General features: G+C 36.0%; 2 protein-coding genes across 2 annotated transcripts in view; one reads left to right on the top strand and one right to left on the bottom strand.

Moving 5' to 3' along the window:
* LOC150084263 (apolipoprotein D) overlaps positions 1-17,338 on the bottom strand; it is a 29,797-nt gene extending 12,459 nt beyond the window's left edge. Inside the window, exons 1-4 of the mRNA XM_090376169.1 lie at positions 17,188-17,338; positions 11,667-11,799; positions 9,611-9,744; positions 2,192-2,268 (exon numbers count right to left, since the gene is read on the bottom strand). Of these exons, the coding sequence (XP_090232295.1) occupies positions 2,192-2,268; positions 9,611-9,744; positions 11,667-11,783 (328 nt within the window). The 5' untranslated portion in view covers positions 11,784-11,799; positions 17,188-17,338. The remainder of the gene's footprint in view (positions 1-2,191; positions 2,269-9,610; positions 9,745-11,666; positions 11,800-17,187) is intronic.
* A 236-nt stretch (positions 17,339-17,574) lies between these two features.
* Positions 17,575-26,202, top strand: part of PCID2 (PCI domain-containing protein 2) — a 138,400-nt gene continuing 129,772 nt past the window's right edge. Inside the window, exons 1-2 of the mRNA XM_090375136.1 lie at positions 17,575-17,635; positions 22,333-22,374. Of these exons, the coding sequence (XP_090231262.1) occupies positions 17,594-17,635; positions 22,333-22,374 (84 nt within the window). The 5' untranslated portion in view covers positions 17,575-17,593. The remainder of the gene's footprint in view (positions 17,636-22,332; positions 22,375-26,202) is intronic.

Genomic DNA, 26,202 nt, shown 5'->3' with positions numbered 1-26,202 from the left:
ATCTGCCTTAGCTTGCCTAACCTCTTTTGTGACTTGATTGGAGATTTATATCTACTGTAGGCATCTGCATCACCCGATAATTTACATGCATCCCATGCATTTTTATTCTCTGCTATAAGTCTTATCAGTTCATCTGACATTCATTTAGGTCTAAGCCTTGAACAGTCTTTCTTAGTTGGCACAAAATGTATAGTAGTTTCTATGATTGCAACCCATCCCTGAATGCTTCCCCTTTAGAATTTTCTTTTGGTAACTTATCAGTTGGTCCCACTATATAGAATTTAACACTGTCTGAGATCATTGTAGTCACTTTTATGAAAGCAGAAGCCCTTCCCTTTGCCCTTGACAGTAGTTACATCTTTTAAGTAAATCCCACATTAGTAGAGTGCAATCACTGCCAATTAGTGGACCTTTTATCAGCAGATTCTTAATGCGTAAAGCGCTGATGTTGATAATCAGATCAAGAGTACTGCTTTCTCTTGTTGCCTCTCTATCATTGCTGGTGAAGAAAACAATCATCCAATAAATCCACAAAAGTCTTGCCATTGTGTGAGTCACCAATCCACAGAGTTCCAGTCGATATATAGAAAGTTAAAGTCCCCATTATAAGACATTCTGATTTACTAACTCACACTACATGTCTGTACAGGTGTTTGTTGTACTCATCACAATCATTAGGTCTATAACATACTCCTACTCTCATTTTTTTTTTTTTTTTATACCAAACTGTCTGAACATTGCACTAGTCACTCATATCTGCTGGAGGCATTGCCTTAGATTTTATGTGCTTCTTAGCTAACAGCATAATTCCTTTTCTCTGCTGCCCTGTCTATCCTTTTTGTACACATACTCTCCAGATTCAAATTCTGAATCCCTTTTATCTGAGTAACAGCACATCTCTATCCCCACAATGTCTACATTCAATGACTTGACCAACATTTCATATTCATTAAATTTATTTACTACGCTCCTAGCATTAGTGTATATACAAGTATACATGCAACTTTTTTTACTCTTAGTAACCCTAACACAGCCCATGTATCTGCATGTTCCATGAGGGCCACAGTAGGTCTTAAAATCCCTGACACCTTGGTTTCCAGACTGCTGTTCCAATAGAAGTTTGTTCCAACAATTAATTTCTCTATGCCTGAAAGCAAATTTTTGCACATCTATCTTGCAGCCATCCTTTTTTTCCAATTTATCCACTTATGCTCGTTATTGTTATTTGTTATTTGGTTTTTAGGAGCATTAGCAACTAAGGCCATATTGCTCTGGGGATATGCGGTGGTCATGTCCACTTATGCATGTTCTCTGAGAAGGAGTAAGGATGCTATTAGCATTTAGTTTACTCAGTCCATTCAAAGCCTTAAATACCTCAGTCAGGTCTCCTTGCATGTACCTGGCCTGCAGTTGCTTCATTCAACAGTACTTGAAATTATCCTTTGAATTGCACTGCTGTATGATTAATGATGTTTCTTACTACTTTAAAGTACTTCCTCAAAATCTTTTAACCCTAATTTTGCACAAATGCCTCCTAATATAGGATGTCACAATAACAAGGTATTACAGAGACCTTTTGCAGAACAAATTTTTCCCTGCAGTTGAGCAGACTCATCCTCATTGTGGCAGCAAGAAATTTCATTTTGCATCAAGAAATTCACTACCCTGCACATCCAACATTGTTGTGGAATTTCTACATGACAGGGGCTGATTCATTTCAACACTCCCCCAAATCTCCACACGACTCCTCCAGTCTTCTGGATGTTTAACAAATTGAAAGATGACCTGTGCTGAACTTAGTATCAATCCTGAAATGTAGCAAGAACAACAATATGTACACACTTAAGATGGCTGTGCACAGTGTTATGAGAACTAGGTATGGAGGTGGCAATTGAAACAGAGGGAAATTTGCAGAAAAGTAGAATGTATTAGCAAATCCTTATACCATTTTAACAATCCTATGACAAATAAATGGAAGTTCTTTCTGGACTGCAGCTCTCATGTATGAAAATAGTGATATATACAACTATATGTAAATTTATCCTGGACTTAAAAAGCATTTCAGTTAATGATTTATAGGTACTAAATAAATTTATATTTAACAGAATATTAAACTTAAAAGGTTCGTTTAAAATATTTACACTTTATAACTTTTAAATCAGTGAAATGGAATTTTATAAATAAAACCTACAGTTGCTGTAAACCATCTGAAATTTTCCTAATTTGTCTACCTTCTTTAATTCACCCTCAACAGTTAATTCTCGTCCCCTGAAAATAAATAAGAAATATTATATACAGTACAGACAATTAAATTTTATATTTCAATTTGAATATTTTTACTCAATTAACTATAGAAGTACAAATGAAGATCTTATATAATGGTAACAGAAATTTATGGCTAATATTCTTTGGTGTGTGTGCGTGCGTGCGTGCGTGCTTGTGCGTGTGTGTGTGTGTGCGTGTGTGTGTGTGTGTGTGCGTGTGTGTGAGAAAGAAAGAAATGGAAAGATCCTGTTTTATATTATATCATATAAAATTTTGTTATTTAGCATTAGCATTAGTAGAGGCATATGATGCAAGAAAGCAAGCTTATGCAGCATCAGCCGGGAAAAAAAAAAAAAAAAAAAAACCCCGCTCCCATTTCATCCTTCTGTTCGTTCCAAATACCTGTCCAGCTCAGCCTTAAATTTATTTAGGCTATCAACTTCCACAACAAAGGATAGAAGTCTGTTCCACCAAACAACTACCTTCCGCACATCTGTCTTATATCTGTTTTTCCTTAATTTGAATTTATGCCCTCTCAGGTGATTATTTTGAGCAAGAGGAAGTATCCCATCAGCATTGAGCATGCCCAAACCATTCAAGGCTTTATACACATCAATCAGATCACCTCGCAGGTGCCTAGTCTCTCCAGACACTGTGATTTGTAAAATTTAAGCCTTTCTTCGTAAGAGCAACCCTTTGTTTCATTCACTAATGTTGCCCTTCTCTGTACTCGTTCCAATAGCTCTACATCCTTCTTAAAATGAGGCCTCCAGACCTGTATACAGTAGTACTCAAGGTGTGACATGACCATTGCCTTATACAAGGGAATAATTACCTCCGTATCCCTGCCAGAAAAATTCCTGTATATCATTAGCATTAGCATTAGTAGAGGCATTTGATGCAAGAAAGCAAGCTTATGCAGCATCAGCCAAAAAAAAAAATAAAAAATAAAATAAAAATAAATAAATAAATAAAAAATAACCACTTCCACTTCACCCCTCTGTTCGTTCGAAATACCTGTCCAGCTGAGCCTTAAACTTATTTAGGCTATCAACTTCCACGACAAGGGATGGAAGTCTATTCCAGCAACCAACCACCCGCTGGCTAAAGGCAAATTTCCTCACATCTATCCTACATCTGTCTTTCCTCAATTTGAATTTATGCCCTCTCGGGTGATTATTCTGAGCAAGAGGAAGAATCCCATCAGCCCTGACCATGCTCAAACCATTCAAGGCTTTATACTCCTCTATCAGATCACTTCACCGGTGCCTAGTCTCCAGACACTGTAATTTGCAAAATGTAAGCCTTTCTTCGTAAGAGCTCCCCTTTGTTCCATTCACTAATCTTGTTGCCCTTCTCTGTACTCGTTCCAGCATCTCTACATCCTTCTTGAAACGAGGCCTCCGGACCTGTATACAGTATTCTAGGTGCGGTCTGACCATGGCCTTATACAAGGGAATAATCACCTCCTTATCCCTGCTAGAAAAATTCCTATATATCATCGACAATAAACCATGAGCTACTCTTGCAGCCCGTCTGCACTGCTCAGAAAACTTCATATCTGCCTGCACAACCACCCCCAGGTCCCTTTCATTCTCTACTACTGTCAGTGTAGTACCACAGAGTTGATACGTTGCTCTGGGGTTGCTGTTTACCATATGTAGTACTTTACATTTGTCAATGTTAAACTTCATTTGCCACCTCTCAGCCCATCTGCTCAACCTTTCCATATCCTGTTGCAGTAGCATAGTGTCAGTAGTGTCCTTGACAACCCTGCCAACCTTCGTATCGTCTGCAAACTTGGACAATAAGCTTGATATACCATCATCAATATCATTTATAAATACAGAAAACAATAATGGACTCAATACTGAACCCTGGGGGACTCCACTAATAACATTAGTCCACGATGAGCAGTGTCCATTGATTACTACTCTCTGTCTTCTCCCCCTCAACTACCCCTTTATCCATAGCAGCAATTTGCCTCCATTGCCCCACTGCCCCAATTTGTGCAGCAGTCTTCCATGTGCAACAGTATCAAAAGCCTTTCTAAGATCCAAGTATATAATATCAAAGTTATTCCTTGCATGCAGTTCTTTTGTGACTGCATCATAGTATCCAATCAAATTGGTCAGGCAAGACTTCCCCTTAACAAAACCATGCTGAGTCTGAGCTATAACTGAAGTCTTGTCTAGATGATCCTGCAGTGCTTCTTTAACCAGTGCCTCCATTAATTTTCCAGGAACAGAAGTTAAACTAACAGGTCTATAATTACTTGTGTCGCCCTTTGATCCTCCTTTGTGAATTGGGGTCACATTTGCACATCTCCAGTCCACGAGTACTTCCCCTGAGTCCAAGGAAGCTCTCATAATTATGGCTAAGGGTTTGCTTACTTCCTTTGCTGCTTCCTTTAATATAACTGGATAGATCCCATCCACCCGAGGTGCCTTTCTTGTATTTACCTTCAACAATTTCTCCTCCACTTTACTCTCAGTTATTACAAGATTCTCTAGCTTACTGCCAGAGTTGAATACACCTCTGGCATTCCCCTCGCTGAATAACTCCTCATGTGTGAATGTTGATGCAAAATATTCATTCAGTTTGTTAGCTACCTGAGCAGGATCATCAACAGTTGACCCATCAATATCAAGTGGACCAATCTGATTAATCCCCTTCCTTCTAGAGTTTACATAAGTAAAGAACTCTTTGCTGTTTTTCTTTGCATCCCTTGCCAAAGATTTCTCGTAATCTGCCTTCGCCTGCCTAACCTCCTTTGTAACTTGGTTACAGATCAACTTGTATCTATCATAGGCTTTTGTGTCACGTGTTAATTTGTATGTATCCCATGCATTTTTCTTCTCTGCCATATGTCTGATTAGTTCATCTGACATCTACTTAGGCCTAAACCTTGAACAATATTTCTTAGTTGGTATGTAAAGCCTAGTAGCTTCCAAGATAAGTTCTTTGAATGCTTCCCATTTTGAATTTGCTGTTGGTAACATCATCAGTTTAGCATTAGCATTAGCATTAGTAGAGGCATTTGATGCAAGAAAGCAAGCTTATGCAGCATCAGCCAAAAAAAAAAAAAAAAAAAAAACCCACTTCCACTTCACCCCTCTGTTCGTTCAAAATACCTGTCCAGCTGAGCCTTAAACTTATTTAGGCTATCAACCTCCACCACAAGGGATGGAAGTCTGTTCCACCAACCAACCACCCGCTGGCTAAAGGCAAATTTCCTCACATCTATCCTACATCTGTCTTTCCTCAATTTGAATTTATGCCCTCTCGGGTGATTATTCTGAGCTAGAGGAAGAATCCCATCAGCATTGAGCATGCTTAAACCATTCAAGGCTTTATACACCTCTATCAGATCACCTCGCTGCTGCCTAGTCTCCAGACACTGTAATTTGCAAAACTTAAGCCTTTCTTCGTAAGAGCACCCCTTTGTTCCATTCACTAATCTTGTTGCCCTTCTCTGTACTCGTTCCAGCAGCTCTACATCCTTCTTGAAATGAGGCCTCCAGACCTGTATACAGTACTCTAGGTGTGGCCTGACCATCGCCTTATACAATGGAATAATCACCTCCTTATCCCTGCTGGAAAAATTCCTGTATATCATTGACAATACTCCATGAGCTACTCTTGCACCCGTCTGCACTGCTCAGAGAACTTCATATCTGCCTGCACAACCACCCCCAAGTCCCTTTCATTCTCCACCACTGTCAGTGTTGTACCACAGAGTTGATACGTTGCTCTGGGGTTGCTGTTTCCCATGTGTAGTACTTTACATTTGTCAATGTTAAACTTCATTTGCCACCTCTCAGCCCATCTGCTCAACCTTTCCAGATCCTGTTGCAGCAGCATAGTGTCAGTAGTGTCCTTGACAACCCTGCCAACCTTTGTATCGTCTGCAAACTTGGACATTAAGCCCGATATACCATCATCAATATCATTTATAAATACAGAAAACAATAATGGACCCAACACTGAGCCCTGAGGGACTCCACTAATAACATCAGTCCACGATGAGCAGTGTCCTTTGATTACCACTCTCTGTCTTCTTTCCCTCAACCACCCCTTTATCCATAGCAGCAATTTGCCTCCAATGTCACACTGCTCCAATTTGTGTAGCAGTCTTCCATGTGCAACAGTATCAAAAGCCTTTCTAAGATCCAAGTATATAATATCAAAGTTATTCCCTGCATCCAGTTCTTTTGTGACTGCATCATAGTATCCAATCAAGTTGGTCAGGCAAGACTTCCCCTTAACAAAACCATGCTGTGTCTGAGCTATAACTGAAGTCTTGTCTAAATGATCCTGCAGTGCTTCTTTAACCAGTGCCTCCATTAATTTTCCTGGAACAGAAGTTAAGCTCACAGGTCTATAATTACTTGTGTCAGCCTTTGATCCTCCTTTGTGAATTGGGGTCACATTTGCACATTTCCAGTCTATGGGTACCTCCCATAGACTGGAAATCACCTTACACAGAGGGTGATTATCCCTCTGTATAAGGCAATGGTCAGGCCATGCCTTGAGTACTGCGTACAGGTCTGGAGGCCTCATTTTAGGAAGGATGTAGATTTACTTGAGCGTGTACAGAGAAGGGCAACAAGATTGGTGAGGGGAATGGAGGGATCCTCTTACCAAGAGAGGCTTAAGTTCTGCAAATTGCAGTGGCTGGAGACTAGGCACCTGCACGGTGATCTGATTGAGGTATACAAGGCCTTGAATGGGTTGAGCACACTGAATTCTAATGGGATCCTTCCACTTGTTCAGATTACGAACCTAAGGGGGCATAAATTCAAATTAAGAAAAGACTGATGTAGAATAGATGTGCGGAAATTTGCCTTTAGCCAGCGGGTGGTTAATTGCTGGAACAAACTTCCATCTGTTGTTGTGGAAGTTGATAAGTTGAATAAATTTAAGGAGGAACTGGACAGGCATTTGGAGGGAATGGTGTGATTTTTTTTTTTTTTAGCTGATGCTGCATAAGCTCATACGTTTGCTTTCTTGCATCACATGCCACTACTACTACTTCTACTACTACTACTCGAGTTGCCTCCTGAACATGCTGATGTAGAAAACAATCATCCAATAAATCCACAAAAGTCTTGCTAGTGTGTGAGTGACCAACCCCCAAATTCCAGTCAATATCTGGGAAATTGAAATCCCCCATTATAAGACTCTCTGATATACTGGCCCACTCTATTTCCCCATACAGTTTCTTATTATACTCATCAGAGTCATTAGGCCTATAGCACACTCCTACTCTCAATTTTGATCTCTCAATGCTTATGTACCCAAACTGACTCGACACTGCACTGTCCAGCAATGTCTACTGGCTTCACTTCCTTGGATTTTATGTATTTCTTAACTAATAGCATAACCCCTCCGCCCTTCCTATCCTTTCTGTAGACATTGTACTCCCCAAATTCTAGTTCTGCATTCCTTATATCTGTGACGCCACGTCTCTGAAATCCCCACAATATCTGCCTTTGATGTTTTGAGCAATACCTCAAATTCATCAAATTTATTTACTAAACTCCTAGCATTGGTGTACACGCAAGTATACATGCACTTGTTCTTTTTCTTAGCTACCCTAACACAACCTATGTGTTTATTTGTACCCCAATGATTCCCAGCAGTCTCTGAAATATCCGGCATCTTATTTTCCAGGCTGCGGCTCGTTCCAATAGAAGCAGTGCAAGAATCACTTTCACCTCTGCCAGTGGCTACTGTTAATCTATTAGTCCTTGTATCCCCCCAATCTAGCAGTTTTCCGACCCACCTAACACTCCCTCGATAGCATCAGCAAACATTCTTGCACCCTTTCTATTTAAGTGTATCCCTTCCCTGTAGAAGCAGTCTCTCCTGTTAACAAGTACAGACCAGGCTGAAAAAAATTCTACCCCTTGAGTCTTGCACAATCCTTCCAGGGCCGAATTGATCGACAGGGCTCTCATCATATACTCCCTCCTATCGTGTCTGGGCAGAATTGCAGACACTTTCAATTTCAACCCTATTTCACGGCTTTTTTTCAACAGTGACCTGTACTTGTTAAGCAATTCTGTCGGTCTCCTACTCTTAATATCATTAGTGCCAACGTGTACAACTATATCACCTTTTGTGCCCCTAAAAGATGATATCTGTTCTACAATGTCATCAACCTTTGCCTCTGGCAGACACATCTAGTGGAGTCAATGCCTAGGCAAACAGCAGATGTTATCTGTGTGAAAGATGGCCCAACATGGCATACTACATTGGCGATTCAGTGAACACCAGTGTACATATAAATATTTAATGTAATAGATATTAGCTTTAATATTTTTTATTGAAATGAAAAAGGAAACTTTTTAGTTTTCTCTTTTCATTAAACTACAGGGCGTTTCAAAAATGATGGTCAATAATTTAAAGGTGAAAAGTACAAACTAAAATAAGCAAAAATGTCCCAGTGAACATTGGCCCGCAAATGAACAGTTTGAGATAATGCACATTTTCTGTTAAGATCCGCCACTGACTATGGGAGCACTCTGGGGGGCGGGACTGTACTGCTGAGACCTTGTATACGCTGCTTGGTGATGTAAAATTCGCCACACACTGCTATGACTCAGTACACGCTCTTGAAGAGCAATCCTCCTCGTATGAATTCCTGGATTTTGTTCTATTCTTTCTAACATTCTTTCCTCAACATCAGGTGTTATGCGTCTGGGCCTACCTGCTCACAGTCTATGTGCGAAGTGCCCATGTTCTCTAAGGCGTTGATGTGCCTTGATGAATGTGCACCTGTTGGGCTGCTTTTGGCAGGGAAATGCTTCTTGGTACAAACGTGCAGCCTCGAGTGCACTGCTGTTGGCTTTACCATACATGGTGTGCACGTCCGCATACTCTTCATTGCTGTAACCTCTTTCCATGTCGACTATCCTTTGACAAGTACTAGTAAGCCTGCTACGTCTCTGAGAAAGGGAAAGAATGAGCATAACCTAACCTAAACAAACAAGTCAGTGGTGGATCCCAGCTCTGTACAGTTCACCTTGTCAGTGGTGAATCCCAACTCTGTACAGTTCACCTTGTCAGTGGTGATCCCAACTCTGTACAGTTCACCTTGTCAGTGGTGGAGCCCAACTAGAAATGTGCAATATCTCAAAAACTAGGGTAAACAGGGTCCTTAAGTGACCATGTTTACCCTAGTAAACATGGGTCACTTAAGGACCCATGTTTACGGCTTTTTTTGCATATTGTAGTCTGTACTGTTCACCTTTAAATTACTGACCATCACTTTTGAAACACCCTGTATATAAATAAGGTTATAGTTTTTCAAGTATATAAAAGACTTCTATCTACATACAAAAAATCTACTCCCTTGAAAAGGAGATGTAACCTGTCACCATCAGAATTATAAGTATAGTTGCTAGTCTGGCACATCATGTCACTAATAGGCAAATATTTTGATCTAACCTGGTGATACCATATTCCTGTAAGCTGAAAAGAAAAACTGAATAATATTAGTGGTGTGACTCATATTTTTAATTAAAAGAGATATGTTAACTGAAGAGTTTAAAGATTAATAAACATTACATATTTTTAGTGTAATATTAAAAAAACAATATGACCAATAGGCTAGCTTTGATACTGATACAGAAATATTCTGAACTATTCTGCAGGTTTACAGAAAATATTACTATATGTCAGTTGGTAAATTCCTCGGTTTGTGTGTACATAGCTAGCAAAAAAAAAAAAACAAAAGGCCTACGTCGATGGTGCCAAGTTACCAAATAATGAAGAGAATTTTCAAAATGGCTGCATTGGTAATGGTCTACGTTACATATTTATTTATTTATTTATTGCCAAAAACAATACAATACAATTCTTAAAAGGGCAATATAATACAAAAATATACATATTACAAAGGGAAGTGTATTTACAAAACAGTATTAAAAAATGAAATGCGCAAAGCATAATTTCTTATGGCTTTAGGTAATTAACTATATAATATCAGTGTAGATACACCATAGTTTACCCATAAATTTAAACTACATATGTAGTGTACATGAGATACAATTAAAACGATGCCTTTTACACTACATATGAAGTTCAAATTTATGGGTAAACTATGGTGTATCTACACCGACATTACAAAACAGTATGTATGTATAGTATATAAACAACAATACATTCTAATAGCAGAACATTAGGGAGCAACTGTAAATAACAGTTTCCAAATAATTTTATCACAATATTGATTGCATTAATAAAAAATAAAAGTGAAAGTAAAATGATATATAATGAGAAAAAAGTTACATAATAATCAAAGTAATGAAAATATAAGATTAACTAGATAGGAATTTATAGAAATGGGAATAAGCACCTTCTTTTTAAGTTTTCTGTTTGATTTCCAAACTCAAGTCATTGAATGATTTTGCAACTCTGAGAAGCTAAATGATTTGTGTAGGAATTGTCTATTACAAAAAAATTGGAGAGTGTCTAAGAGATCTTGGAGGCAAGGGAAGTTTATTTCATAAGAAATGGAGACAATCCATAGCGCCGGAGATAATTTTATTCAAAAGGCCAAAGTCTGATACATCTGGATATCAGTTTCCTACCTTTAAAACATCTCTTGATGTTTTAGAGGCAGTAAATTAAAATGGGTGCACCAGTCTTATAGGATTCAGTAAAAAAAAAAAAAAACACATCACCCAGCCATCTTCTCCAAGAATTTGTCTAGTTCTTTGTTGAATTTATTCAACCTACCTACTTCCCAACAACAGATGGAAGTTTGTTCCAACTATCAACCACCTGCTGGCTGAAAGCAAACTTCCCCACACATCTATCCTGCAACCATCCTTTGAAACATGCAAGTATCCAGTTAGTTTGGAAATATAATGTATATTAAGAGAGAGAGACTAGAAAAAACAAGTGCAAGTTAAATGTAATTTGCATAGAGTGGATAAGCTCTTTTTCATCTAAACTGATCTTTCTTAGCTAGCAACATTTTACAAGTATAGATACCGCAAAATACTCTCTTTTTTTTTTTTTCTTCTTTTAATGGCAGTTTCAATTTATTAATAATTTAATCAATTACATGATATCTGATAGTTGCTTTTAATTGATATCTACCATTATCATGCTTGTTCAAATACAAAAGTGCATTTCCTTAAATTTAGAATAAACTTATATTCATCATTTTCATCTTGGAATTTTTATCATCTAATTTTCTATGCTGTGATAATATTTCAAGGTTATCAGACAAGAATACTCAATTGATTCTGGTAAGAATGTTTGAAGGCTAGTTTTTTTTCTCTAATATTGGTATATATGCATGAGTCTGTAAATTAAAGTACATTTTACAAAAGAAACAAAACTGGATATTTATACAAAATGTAATACAAAAAAAGGTAATTTACCTTGGATATATCAACTTCTTTTTTAAAGGGTGGAGGTGGTGGGCATGGCCCAAGAAAAAGCTGACAATGAACACCAGCTATTCCAAGGTAAAGGAATCCAAACATAAACTTCAGCATGATGAGCCAGCTAAAACTACAATGAAGAGAAGAGGTAGAAGCATTATTTTAGTGCTGTACTTATACTTATGATTCAAGGACATCAAAGTATATAATTTCTTATAGATAATTTTAAGTATGTTTATTTTTTATTAAGTAATACCAGCTGCAGTTTGATGGTAACAGTTTCAGTAGATTCAAGCTGACATCTGTAATTTTTCTCAAGGTATTTCAGATAAAGCACATAATGAAATGTCCAAGTTCATCTCTTTTCATTCTTATACATATCAGTTAATCAGCTAGATCATTTGGAAAAGTAACTGTCATTTTATCATTCTGTTTACAAATACAATTATATTAAAAAATGTTACTTTTGAAAACAAAACCTCACATCAAATTTGATTTTAGAGTCATTAAACTGTTAATTAATAAATGCTGCTGCTTTTATTCTTTAATTATTTTAAGTTTCAAGACTAAAGTAAGACACACAATACATAACATCACATTAATACGAGGTCATCAAAATAGCATCTCTTTTTACTAGAACCCTACAGAAAAGTTACTATCAAAAAAATAATAATAATTAAAAAAACCTCACAAGTTAATTGCATTCTCCTGTACAAACCAAAATCTAAATAACTAGAGTTTAGTAAGTGCTCTCTCTCTATAAGATAGGCTTGAATTCTTTAATCATGCCCAACTTGTTCCTAGAAATTTCTGCTGCTGCATCAACTACTCAGACCATAGTGTGCCAATTCTTATAGTACATTCATATAGTTTGTTATGTATTATATATGTATACAGAAGTGCATTTGTGTTTAGATATGTATGTTGTATGGGCTGTAAAACTCAAGAATAATTCATGGGGAAGGGTGAACCTTGCATTCTGCTTGAGATCAGCTAACTATACCCCAGTTGAAGAGACCATTTGAATTCTTTCAGTCTCATTGAATTCAAATTCATTATGCATAAAAAAACTTAAGTTTACTTCTTTAAATATAGTAGTTAATAAATGTGAATTTATTCAGATACTTTTTCTTTTTTTATAAAGTGACATTATAGCTACTTGTATGATATACCTTTAGGCTTATACTTTAAGCACATCTCATTGATTTTTAATCCAAATACATATGAAATATATCTACCTGCAAGTCTTCTTTGGAGATAAAAATTTATTTTCTCAATTGAATTTTTAGTATTGGCATTTTGGGGCAGAAGGTTTGATATATTTAATCAAGTTCTCTATATTTATTGTAGGTTCAGACACCTGTTTTCTTTTTAAGGGAACACCTGTAATTACTCAATGAAAAGGTATTTCTGACACTTTTAAACATTTTTTAATAAAAAAAAGTCTGAAATTTTTTAAGATAATTATGCATAATGAAATTTTGCAAAAAAAAAAATTCGTGCTGTCAATTTAACAAATATGCTTGTGTGGCTTCTGCAAGACACTTCTTTTTGTCTTAATTAAAAAAATATTAAATTTCAGCTTTTATACTGAATCGAAAATATTTATCTATTAATTATGATTTGCTAAACTCATTTAAAAAATATTGAATGAAAATAAACAAGAGAAACAAATAATAATAATAAAGTTTTTTTTTGTATTTTTTAGAATGTTCAAGGTTTAAACAGAGATGTTTGCATGGCTTCTGGCAGATGCAGTGTGAATGTCTGTATTTTTTCAGCTGTTTGCATTTACCAAGTAAAACTGAAGCTCTGCGGTAAGATTGGACACCTGTTGCCAGTGTCTCACATGGGAATTGCCTAGAAGAAAGACATACTTTTTCTCACCTGGCATCTGTTAAACCTCCAAACAAAAAATTAATGTCTCATAATTCACAGTATATTGAATTGAAAACAGAAAATATTGTATAACCAGTTAGAGAATATTGGTAGGCAAAGGGGAAGGTGAAGATATGATTTCATTTACAAATAAAAAATAAAAAATAGCAAAAATTAAAAAGTGGAATCTACCAGATGCCATACTAGCAATGGAAGGTTAAAATTGGAATGCAGGTATTAGTATTACAGTGAATTCCATTTATTGTAGTCAATTTGGGACACAGCTTAATTGATAACAATAACTGATGAAACAAGAATGCAGCTATTCAGAATGGAACTGTATATATAAAAAGGTGGAAGTGGATGGAAAGAAACATTAAAAATCAAGCAATATAATGTTTTAATTGACTTCCCACTATTTCTTTGAGAAATTCATCGAAAAAAAAAAAAATGAAACTGTTTCTGGAAATCCATACAAACCATTAAAAAAATAAATAAAATTTTAAAATCCAGAATAGAAAAAAGATTAATGCTCTATTTTAAAACAGTCAGATAGGTAGGAATGCAATATACAATTCTTTCTTTCATGGAGTAACGATACCAACAAACCATATAAATTGTATGAAGCAACAGTGGTAAGTGGACACGCAACATATAGGAGCTCAAGAAAAAAATCGGGATGTTATGCATTCACTTCCAACTACATGCATAAAATGAGATAAGGCAAAGAAGTGATAACATAAACTGAAATGCTAATTACATTAAGTGGTATTTTTTTCTATGTATTAGTACACATCTGATTGGACTTCATAAAAGTGATAACATTACATGAATAATATATTATCTGTAATCACAATAAGTGGCATACATTGTATCGGTAAAATGATGAAAGGAAGCAAGCATATGTACAACCAGTCAAAAAAAATAACATTCCATAGTTATCCAGTTCCTATTTAAATTTAGATAAACTCCCAAAGAGTACAGGTCCCACACCTGGTGGAAAAAAAAAAAAGCCCTATATTCAAGTTCCGTCAATGACATAAGGAATTTTTATAGGTCTTTTTCACAATGTGGCTGAATTAGTCAGGAAAGGGTAGCATGGTTTTCTCTTCCAGAAACTTGGCTTTTTTGTCCAGCAAACAGAAAATTGACTGCAGAACACATGCAATTGACATACAGTATACACAGAGCAAGATGGCCTTAGTCACTGATGCTCCTAAAAAAACAATACTACAATAACTACTACAAGAGTAGGTATGAAAATTTTCAGATGTTCAGTCTAAAATTATCCCCTCTCAAATGAAATTTATGACCCCTTGCATGTATTACATTACTAAACAGAGGTGGACTGGATCAAAACTTCTTACCAAGGAAAACTTGTAGTGGCCTCATACTAGTGTTTATGGCCATATTGTTCATGGCCAAAATCACAGGCCTCCAGCCCACCAGGGTTTCCCCCAGTAAGTTTAATGGCTAGTCCACCTCTGTTACTAAAAATGAAAATTCTCTCGGCATTTAGTTTAGTCAACTCTTTTACCTCGCAGAAACCTGCTTTCCAGACACTGTAGCTAAAACAAAACTCATGTCTCTTTTGATAACAGTACCCCTTTGTGCCCTTAACCAATCTTGTCACTCTTCTCTGTCCCTTTCCTGCATCTTTCCTAAAATGGGATCTCCAAGCCTATATGCAATATTTGGCCTAACTATTGCTTTATATAATGGAATAACTGCCTCTTTATCTGTACTGGCAAAATTTCCATACCTGTCCTTTGTAGCCTATCTACATTATTCAGAAAACTTCATATCAGATTGATTATTTACTCAAGGCCTTTTCATTATGTACAATTTGAGGTGGAACTCAAATGGTATGTTAATCTGGGGTTACTGATACCTCAATGCAAGACCATGCATTGTCCAGTATTAAATGTCAATTGCCATCCAAATAGTTTACCTAAGTCTTGTTGAAGTAGTATACCTTCATTACCATCATTAACCAGCCTGCCCACCTTTGTGTTATCAACATACATTAAACTTTGAAATATATCGGTATCATTAATGTATTAGAAGATGAAATGCACAAGGCATAATTTCTTATGGGTTTAGGTAATTAACCGTATAATATTGATGTAGATACACCACAGTTTACCCATAAATTTGAACTATGTATGTAGTGCCATTTACACTACATACGTAGTTCAAACTTATGGGTAAACTATGGTATATCTACACAGATATTATGCAGTGTTATTAGTATATCATTAATGATACTGATACTACATCGGTAACATTAATGACTATATATAACCACTCTTGTCTCTTGCTACTTAATCATCCCTTTATCCATAGTAGTAACTTTCTTTTAATTCCAGTTACTCCAATTTATACAACTGTTCATGTGGGACTGTATCAAAAACTTTACTTTCCTTCAATCCAATTCTTTACTGACAACATCAGTAAAGATTTGGATTGAAGAACCTAATTAGATTATTTAGTTATGATGTGCCCCTAACAAAGCCATGCTGATTCCCTTATAATTCTATACCTATCCAGATGATCCCATATTGCATCATCCTAATGATCCCATATTAAACCAATCAATCTAATGATTCCATAGTCTTTTTGCCCAGCATAGAAGCCAAAATGGGTATATCTATAATTGTTCATTTCACCCTTTGTGAATAGAAGAGATGTTTACACATTGCCAGCCTATAGGAACATCACCTGGAACCAAGATGTTTTCATTGTAACAGCTGAAGGTTTGCTTACATCTTTTGCTACTTCCTGCAGTACGATAGGTTTGATTTTTCGGCCACTGTTCATTTTTAAGTGTAATGACTTTGCTTCTAGTCACTTCTCAGTTATGATAAAATCATTCAACTTCCAATTAGTATTAGCTAAAGCCCTGATATCCTCAACTTTAAAAACTTCCTCACGTGCGATCAGGATCATTGATACTGTTACTAAAAATATCAGGTGAGCCAATATATGGTTGATTCCTTTCCTTTTGCTGCTAACATAAGTGAAGAAATCTTTGTTTACTTTTGTGATAATCTGCCTCGTTGGTTTTAGCTGTCTAAACAAGCTTCTAAGCTGCTCTTAAGTGGCTCCTTTGACACAGCCACTTGGAAAGTGGCTTGGAGTATCAAAAATTATTTTTACAAACTAAAGTATATAATTAATTATAATTATTATTGGCTATATAGTGGAAGGAAGCCTGAAGCTTATGCTGCACCAGCCAAAAAAAAAAAAAAAAATTCAAGAGTTACCCTAAGAGAGAGAGAGAGAGAGAGAGTCAAAAGGGAACCGCCAAGAAAAAGAAGAATGATGATATCCAGCTCAGGACCCTGGATGTGCTAAGCCCATACTCACCAGATGTGAGCCCCTGGAGTTATGTTTAGAAAATATGAGGTAACAGCAGATCTCTCAGAAATGTTCTGACCAACTACTGCCATTACAAAAACATTTTTTTTAAAAATAAATGCATGGGTTTATAAGCTTATCATAGCAAAAACGAACACGTGCTCATTATATTCAACATTTCTTGAATTTAATTTTTCTTGAATTTAATTTTTCTTGAATTTAATAGCAGCTTAAAACAACTCATTTTAATCTCTTGTATTTTTCTAAAATTTATACTAACTGAACCTTAAGTTCGTATTACTAAGCGACTCCGACAAATCACTCTTGTGATAATTCTAAATCTTTATCACTCATCACAGGCATCTGAAAGGTTCAAATTATCACAGATACACACTTACAAGTAACATAAATATTGAACACTCCGCGATGAATTTGAGTTTCGCTGTTTTCTGTGGTAAAAGAAAACCCGATTTTAACTTTAATGCCGTGTGTGGTACTCATTACAACAAACTATAACTTTTGGAGTAATTAAATAAATATTAAAATGATTAATTTATAAGTTTTGAATTTTAAATTATTTTTAAATAAATCGATTGGTCACAGATCAGTTTAATTGCTATTTCATAGTTTTGTTGTGTGGTTATATATCATTTCAGGTGTTGCGAAATGCAACAGTTCTGAATTATATGACCATGGCGTATTTCACTATTAATCAGTATCTTCAGCAGGTAATAATATTTCAGGAGTCGTATGAAGGCTCGTATATGTATTATAATATTTGATATATTAGTTTACCTCGTGCAAAGAGTTAATTCTTGCTAGCTTAATAATAATTACTAAAGATCCTAAACAAGCCATGTGCTTAGGAAAGATCATTTGCATCGGAAGGGAAAAATTAACCTGTTTGAAATCACGAAGTACAGTAAAATTCCTTTACAACGAATAAATACCATTTTAATGAAAATTTCAGTATAACGAAAATATTTCCAGGTCCGCTACGCTGATTTTCCCCATTAATTAATTCACTTCAAAATCAACCGTGCACTCGGCCAGGATACCATTGCATGTTCTTGGCCCTTGTGACATCCTAGAATAATTTGTATAAACTTACTATCAGCAATGCTTTTCATTGCTGATAGTGGGCACTCTGTTTTTTTTTTTTTTTTTTTTCCTTTTTCATATGCTTTCGTGTTTTGTACATCATTCAAACAATTTTTTTTTTTTTTTTTGTTTATGCCTTCTTCATTATATTACAATGAATTGTATTTAACCTTCATATTCTGGGTAAGTAATAGATGTCATTGTTTTAAATTTTTCTGTTTTTTTTTTTTTTTGTTTTTTTTAATCCAGAAATAAAATCAAATTCTATGGTGTACCTTTCCCCACCAATATTCTCCAACTGGTTGTACTGTATTTTCTGTTTTCTTTCATTTTGATATGCTATGAATTGCAAGACAAATTTTTGTGTGCCAGCTGAGCAAAGGCAATTTTTCTTGAAGGTAACTCCTATTCTCAACTGGTGTGTGTGTGAGACACCAAGGATAGGTATCTAATCTTATTATTATTATTATTCTAAGCCATATGGTGCAAGGAATTTTTTTGGCTGCACCAGCCAAAAAAAATTAAAAATTCTGAATTATCCTGAGAGAGAGAGAGAGAGAGAGAGATAGATAGATAGATAGATAGATATAAGGGAATCACCAAGAAAGAGAAGAATAATGATATCCAGCTCAGGACCCTGGGTGTGCCAAGCCCATACTCACCAGATGTGAGCCCCTGGGGAGAATTGCCTTAATGCTTTGGTTTTCCTGGCCAAACATGAACAACTGACAAAGATACAGTCTTTCACGTTGCATCTGCCAGACACCATGCAAGTTTCTGAGTTTCAATCTGGGGTCAGTGGCCATGAAAGTTCTAAAAAACTTATTTTATTATTATTATTGATCTCATTTATTTCTTTTGGATATTATTTAACAGAAATATATTGTACAAAAAGGATAGGTGGAATAAGACCAGGTTATGTCTGCCACTGGTAAAAGTAGATGATGTAGAGCAGATATCATCCTTCACAGATGTCATCGTTGTGGAGCAGATATCACCTTTTATTCTCTTTAAAAAGCACACTAAAGGTGATATTGTTGTACACGTTGGCAGTAATGATATTAAGAGTAGAAGATCTCAGAACTGACATAAAAAGTACGGGGGCTCACATCTGGTGAGTATGGGCTTGGCACACCCAGGGTCCTGAGCTGGATATCATCATTCTTCTCTTTCTTGGTGATTCCCTTCTAATTTTGACACACACACTCTCTCTCTCTCTCAGGGTTACTCGGGAACTTCTTTTTTTTTTTTTCCTGGTGCAGCATAAGCCTCAGGCTTCCTTGCATTATATGGATATTAATAATAATAATTAATAATAAGTACAGAGCAATGTTGAGAAAAAGTCACGAATCAGGATTAAGTTTGGGAGTGGCTGAATTATACATGGATATGATGTGAAGGAGTAAATGATGAAACCCTTATCAATCAATTCAGTCTTGGAGAGACTGCAAAGCTGACCGGGCTAGCCGAGTGGGTAAAGTCCCTGCCCGGCAACCCAAAGGTCGCAGGTTCGATTCCCGCCTCGGGCTTGGATCAAAGTACTGCAAAAACCTTGGGAGGTGTAATATGGCCACAGAAGCCGATGCGCCAACAACTACCAAATCAAAAAAAAAAAAAAAAAAAAAAGAGAGACTGCAAGGCTTATTGGGTAGAGTTTTTTGCAGCATGGTCTGTGCTTGTTAGCAGGATAGGCTGTTTTTACAGAGATGGGATAAATAGAAGTGTAAGAATAGTTGCTATTGAAGCAGTGTTAGAAGGATTGGAGAACTGCTTGGGATGGAGGATACACAGACTAATAGATTAACAGCAGGCAGAGCTGTAAGTAATTCTTGGACTGCTTTTATTGGAACATGCAGCAGCTAATGACTCTGATTCGTATAACAGATAATTATACAGAGAAATAGAGTGGAATAGTAAATCAGAATGTCTCATAATGGGGGATTTTAACTTTCCACATAGTGGCTGGAGCTTGTGCGTTCGTCACTCACTCACTAGTAGAACTTTTGTGATTTATTGTATGACTTTTCTGCGGTAGCATATTAGAGAGTCAGCAAGAGAAAGAAATATTCTTGATCTGATTATCAGTAGCAGGTTCTTCATGCATTAAGAATTTACCGGTAAAAGATCAACTGGGTGGCAATGATCGTAATGTACTGTTGTCGAAGTTACTTAAAGACATAACTACTATCAAAGATAAAGGGAAGGATTTTTGCTTTTGTAAAGGTGACCAGTGATCTCCGACAGTTTTCTTGTTGGTAGCTTAACCAAGTTAAGCTAGTGCAATAAGATCTAGAAAAATTAGGCACATTAGCTGAGAAATGGCAGTTAAAGTTTAACATTAACAAATGCAAGTTAACTGTGTATGGATAGCAGTAATGCACATTAATTTTCCAACTATGTACTACAAAGTTAGTGGAAAATAACAAAGTCTTAGGGATAATTGTGCAGTTTGATATGAAGTTCTCTGAGAAGTTCAGACAGGTTGCAAGGACCGATCATGGGGTTTTGTCATTAATATACAGAAACTTTGCTAGCAGGGATAAGGAGGTGATTATCCCATTGTGTGGAGCATCTTAGGTTAGGTCACATCTTGAGTACTGGAGTCCCCGTTTTAGGAAGTTTGTAGGTTTGCTGGAACAGGTGCAGAGAAAGACAGTGATATTGGTGAAGGGCTATCTTACCAAGAAATTCTTTACTTCAGTATATTGCAACATCTGGAGACTAGGCACCTGCAAGATGATCTGATTGAGGTGCTAAAGGCTTTGAATGGATTGAGCAAGCTCAGTGCTGATGGCATTTCTACTCTTGCTCAGACTACACACATGAAGGAACATAAATTCAAATTGAGAAAGAATGTTTGCAGAATAGTTGTGTGGAGGTTTGCCTTCAGCCAGCACTTGGTTGTTTGTTCATTTGAACAAACTTCTTTGTTTTTGTGGAAGTGGGTAGTTTGAATAAATTCAAGGAAGAACTTAGCAAATGTGATGTGGGAGTTTTTTTTTTTTTTTTTGGCTGATGTGTGTCTTTGTAAGTGTTGAATAAGGATCTGAGTTTATTATAAGCTGAAAAAATGAGGGAGATATCTGTACCTGTAAACACTCAGCGGAACTGTCCAGCAAGTTCATTATGGTACGGGAGGATGATGCGTATATTTGCGTTGGTGGGTTTTGCTGGATTGTTAATTTTACTTTTGGCGGCGGAAATAGTGTGTTGAATGAGTTGGGTTGGGTAGTTCCTAGCTGTAAACTACCCAACTCATTCAACACACTATTTCTGCCGCCAAAAGTAAAATCGGATCCTTATTCAACACTTACAAAGACACACACAAATACCCAACCAACGATTTGAACAATATAATTTACTCGATTAAATGTCAACCAAACTGTGATGTCTGTTATATTGGTAGTACGACTACCAAGTTTGGTTCTACCAAAACCTCCAACACTCGCACATACTACCACTATAATAGTCTTAGACCGGGACAAGCTACATGCTCAAACCCACAATCACACGCCTTTAATTGACTCCACTATCACTATTATAAGACTAAAAACCAGCCACAAAATTCTTCAATATGAAGCCCTCATTATCAAATGGTTTTGACACAATACTAATCTCAACATCCTAAACGCAAAACTTCCCTTTCACCTTTCTTCGGCTTGGAATCTCTCACATCTGAGATTCCCATGTGTTCCAAAGAGCATCACGAGAGTATAGAAAATTCTTTAAAAATACAGCACGCGTTACTTCTCACTTAACATCACCAACTGAAGACATTATAACTTAACGAAAGTCTGTCGTCACGACTATTGGCATTATCAATTCTTTTATGTTCCAGATTAACTATTTTCTACTTTATGACATCCAGGGACGGAGTAGTGCACTTCTGCTTCCTTGCGCTTATTTTAAAATTACATTAAATTAAATTTCATCCCACCTTAATTTATTAACTTAATCATTCCACCTTAAATTTAGCCATCAGCCTTTTCATAAAACTATTGCAGATTATATTCAAGGTGAGTACCGTACTTTAAGCATTTCGCTATTTTTATACTTAGTCCATTATCACGGTATTATAAGAATTCTATAACTTTATACTATGTAATATCCAAGTGGAAATAAACATACTTGGATCTCATGTGCACTGTGCTGCTCAAGCGATGTCTACTAAAAGCTTTCTGAGTGCTGAAGTAACTTTAGCATTACCCTGTATATAGTATTTTTGCTAGTTTTTGTGTTTTTAGTGACTTTTAAATACTTTTAACTGAGAGCATTTATGGCAGTGTTGTTATTATATTTATTTATTTTATTTTTTTATTTTCAGTTTGATGAAGCAATTCAGTCAGGAAGGGGTCATACAGCTGCTGTAGGTAAACTTTTAAGTTAACTATAAACTTTTCATTCAAATTGACTACAGTTTTTATGCAACAGCCAAGGCACAAACTTTTCATGCTTTGCTCCACTTTTCATATGTGCAATTAGTAATGTTCCCCTCATGTGTGATATAATTTAGATTTGATATGAATTTCAGTTATTTTCACATAAAAAAAAAAAAATATATATATATCTACAGTATATCTATATTTATGAGAAGAATTGTGTACAGTTTGAAAACTTTATTAATCATTCTGTAGTTTATTGATTATTTATTTACACATAAACAGATTGTATAACCAAATAACAATATGTAGCAATAAAGAATAAATTAAATCACATGCACTGAAATAATTATAATATTTACAATATGAATAATAATAAAATTGCATGATGGCTGTTTTAACCTTTACATTAAAAATATGAACATATTTGGCAAATATTGGTTATAATAAAAATATAAATTTAAAATTTATATTTTAAATATCACAGATGTATTTTGAAATATTATGCCTGTCATGTATATCTGATATTATTTAAAATTCATTACTAGAGCAAAATGGATCCACTGTATACAGTATAAATACACAGTTGTCCCCTGCTGCTGTTGCACATTTGCTCAGCTCTTAATCATTTTAGCGCCCTGTATTATTTTGATACTGCCCAGTATTTTGTTCTCCTCCCCTGGAATAGGTGGTTGGTATATGCATTTTTCAACACAAGTACTACTAAGGCCAAGATGTGCCTCTTCAAGTTTTCATATGTGCTGCAGTACCCCGGAGGCGCCTCCGTAGCCAGGTGGGAAGGAGCAGCAGTGCGTAGCACACGCTTCTTGATTAGACCGGGGTTCAAGCCCGTCACCACCAAATACGGAGAATGCGGAAAGGTCAGGGAATGACCACCGCATATCCCGGAGCAATATGGCCTTAGTTGCTAATGCTCCTAACAACAAACAAAATGGACGTACAGTACCCCGGAATAGGGCTATCCATTCCTAATGCCTTTGTGGGGGGGGGGAGTTATCCATTAGCAGGTGTTTGGATGTTTTAGAAGTCTCATTGAAAAAAAACTTCAGTCTGGTTTTCCAGTCAGCTTAAATTCACAATGCATGTCTTGAAAGACATGTTCTTTGAGTTCACTGTTAAAGACTGACTTTTAACTGGTACTCTAATTAATGATAAAACAGTTGAATTGCTGGTCAAACTAGAAATGTTGCAAATCATATATGATTTATGACAAGAAGAAACTTTGGAAAGTATGGTACTGTGTATCTTTGTATTGTTCCAAAAGTTATTTTTAATGCCTGTGAGTAACTTACATCTCTGTGTTAATTTTGTGTATTTGTTTGTAGTGGTGTAAGTTTCCTCTGTCTGAGGCTGTAAAAGACTGTGGCCATGTGTACCATTTCTGGCATATTACAAAAGCATACACTTTATACGTCCTCCTGCCTGTTAATGTTATGGGAAAGGGTGTGCCCTCTCAGTGGTTCTAATTAACTGAAGTTTATTATTTCAAGTGTTTATAAACTTTTCTTTGGGAATTGTCATTTCCTCAAAGGGAGTTAGTTGCCTTTAGCCACACACTAGCACTGTTTGGCACTGCTGTTTTCAGTTTAGTTTTTGTTTCCAGTCAATTCTGGAAACATATTTTTTAATTTATTTATCATTATTTTATCATAAGTAAGTGAATACACTTACTGAACAATCTGATGTTCACTCTAACATTGTCACAAGCAACATGTTACCTGATTGTTTTAAGGCAAATCTGAACATCATCTGAAAACATCAATAAGTTGCAACTACTGCCAAAATTCAATTATTTTTGTTTCAAGTTTAAAAGTAAAATATATTTATTAATTCTATAAAATAATTATTGCATTATAAAGTAAGCTTATACAGCATCAGCCCAAAAAAAACAAAAAAAAAACAGCACTTTCCATTTCACCTGCCCATCCCCTCTAACAGTTTATCTAGTTCTTCCTTGGATTTATTCAAACTACCCACCTGTACAACACCAGGTGGGAATTTGTTCTAACGATCAGTCACCCTCTGGCTGAAGTCAAAATTCCGCGCATCTGACCTGCAACCATCCTTCTCAATTTGAATTTATGTCCCCCTCATACGTGTAATCTGAGCAATAGAAAGTATTCCATCATTGGATCAGAATTAAGCTTACTCAAATCACTGAAGATCTTAAACACCTCAATCAGATCTCCTTGAAGATTTCCAGGTGCTGCAATTTGCCTTTCCCAATAAGAGAACCATTTTGCATCCTCACTAATCTTGTTGCTCTTCTCTGCACCTGTTCTAACAGATCCACATCCTGCCTAAAATGAGGCTTCCAGACCTGTGTACAGTACTCAAGAGATGGCCTAACCATTATGATTGTTTATTCATTTGTCAGTACAATTTATGATTTTGTGTAATATGGTTATCTACCTATCTATGTTGGCAAAGAATCACAAATAACATGTGCTGTTTGTGTTGTATTCTCTATGTTATAATATTCTGTTTCAAAATTGTTCCCATTAAAAATATTTGTATGCCCTGTAGTAGACAGTACATGATTAAACTCTGAACTCTTCTACTCCCCCTAAATTGTTTTAAAAGCATTTAAAAGTAACCAATAATACAGTGAAAACCTTGATTTAATGAACTGTGCAGGAAATATCATGTCCATTGAGCTCAAATGAAATACATGTAGTCTCCTAAGTTGGGATAATATGAAAAAGCACTGTCCTATGAAATAAAAAACATTAAATGTTTATTGCGCTCCACTTTACTTGTATGGAGCAGAACAGCTTGAATTGTTGTTATGTCATATAGTGGCAGTGAAAATTTTTACTGAAGCGTATTCAGAATCTCTTGAGTATCCTCACTGGAGGTTCAGATGATTCCTTACTGATGCCTGACACTCTCAATAGTCTGATGGATGGTGAGAAAATCCTGGCTCCTTTGTCCTCTGTTTTATTATGAAAATATTTTAACTGATAGTATAAATACCATCTGACAGAGGCAGTTGTGCCAACACCTGTATAGATAGCAAGTCTGGTTCAGAGGATGCTGACTGTTATTTTCAAAGTTCATTAAATTTAGGTATTACAGTGATATTGGAGTCTCTTTATGTGTATATTGGCTAAGCTACAGAATCAAAAATCACTTACTGTCTGATGTGCTATAGTGGTCATTTTGTTACAGGACTAGTAACAAAATGACCACTAATCTTCCTATTCACTTTAGATATTGAAAAGGTCTTACTCTCAGTCAATATCTGAAAAACCTGGGATGGTTTGATAAGCCCTTGGGGGTGAACTTCTTTCCTAGATTCATGGTTAAATTGCATCCCTCAAGTTGTTTGGGCTGTAAGTTGTTCTTGCTTGATCAGGATAACATTTCCCATATATTAGCCAATTATTAAAGTAAAATAATTGAAATAGCTTAAGTATGGTTGCAATAAATATTTATATATAAATATATACTATCCTGTCAAAACATTATAGCCACCCTTGTTTTAGCAATCTGCCGTTCCTCCCCATTTGGTGTCACATGTGCTGCAGTGAGGCACCAATGCCTCATTGATGGTTGTGAATATAGGCTGTCCCACCTTGTGCAAGCCAATAGACAGAAAATGATGGAATGGCTGACCATAGACTTTAACCAGAAGATGACCAGTGGTGTTTCCAAAGACCACAGTCTAGCAAACCATCCTCTTTATAGGCCTGCAGAGTAGATGCCCAGTCAAGTCAAGGTGCTCATGCTTCAACCAACCTAAAGTTCCATCTTAATGGTGTCATTAGATCATTGATGACTGGAAAAAAGTT

This window comes from Mastigoproctus giganteus, chromosome 6 (assembly GCF_048544385.1).
Source record: "Mastigoproctus giganteus isolate SK-2022 chromosome 6, ASM4854438v1, whole genome shotgun sequence".
Taxonomy (NCBI): domain Eukaryota; kingdom Metazoa; phylum Arthropoda; class Arachnida; order Uropygi; family Thelyphonidae; genus Mastigoproctus; species Mastigoproctus giganteus.
Note: the sequence above shows the minus strand (reverse complement) of the source record. Positions and strands in the feature narration are given on the sequence as shown.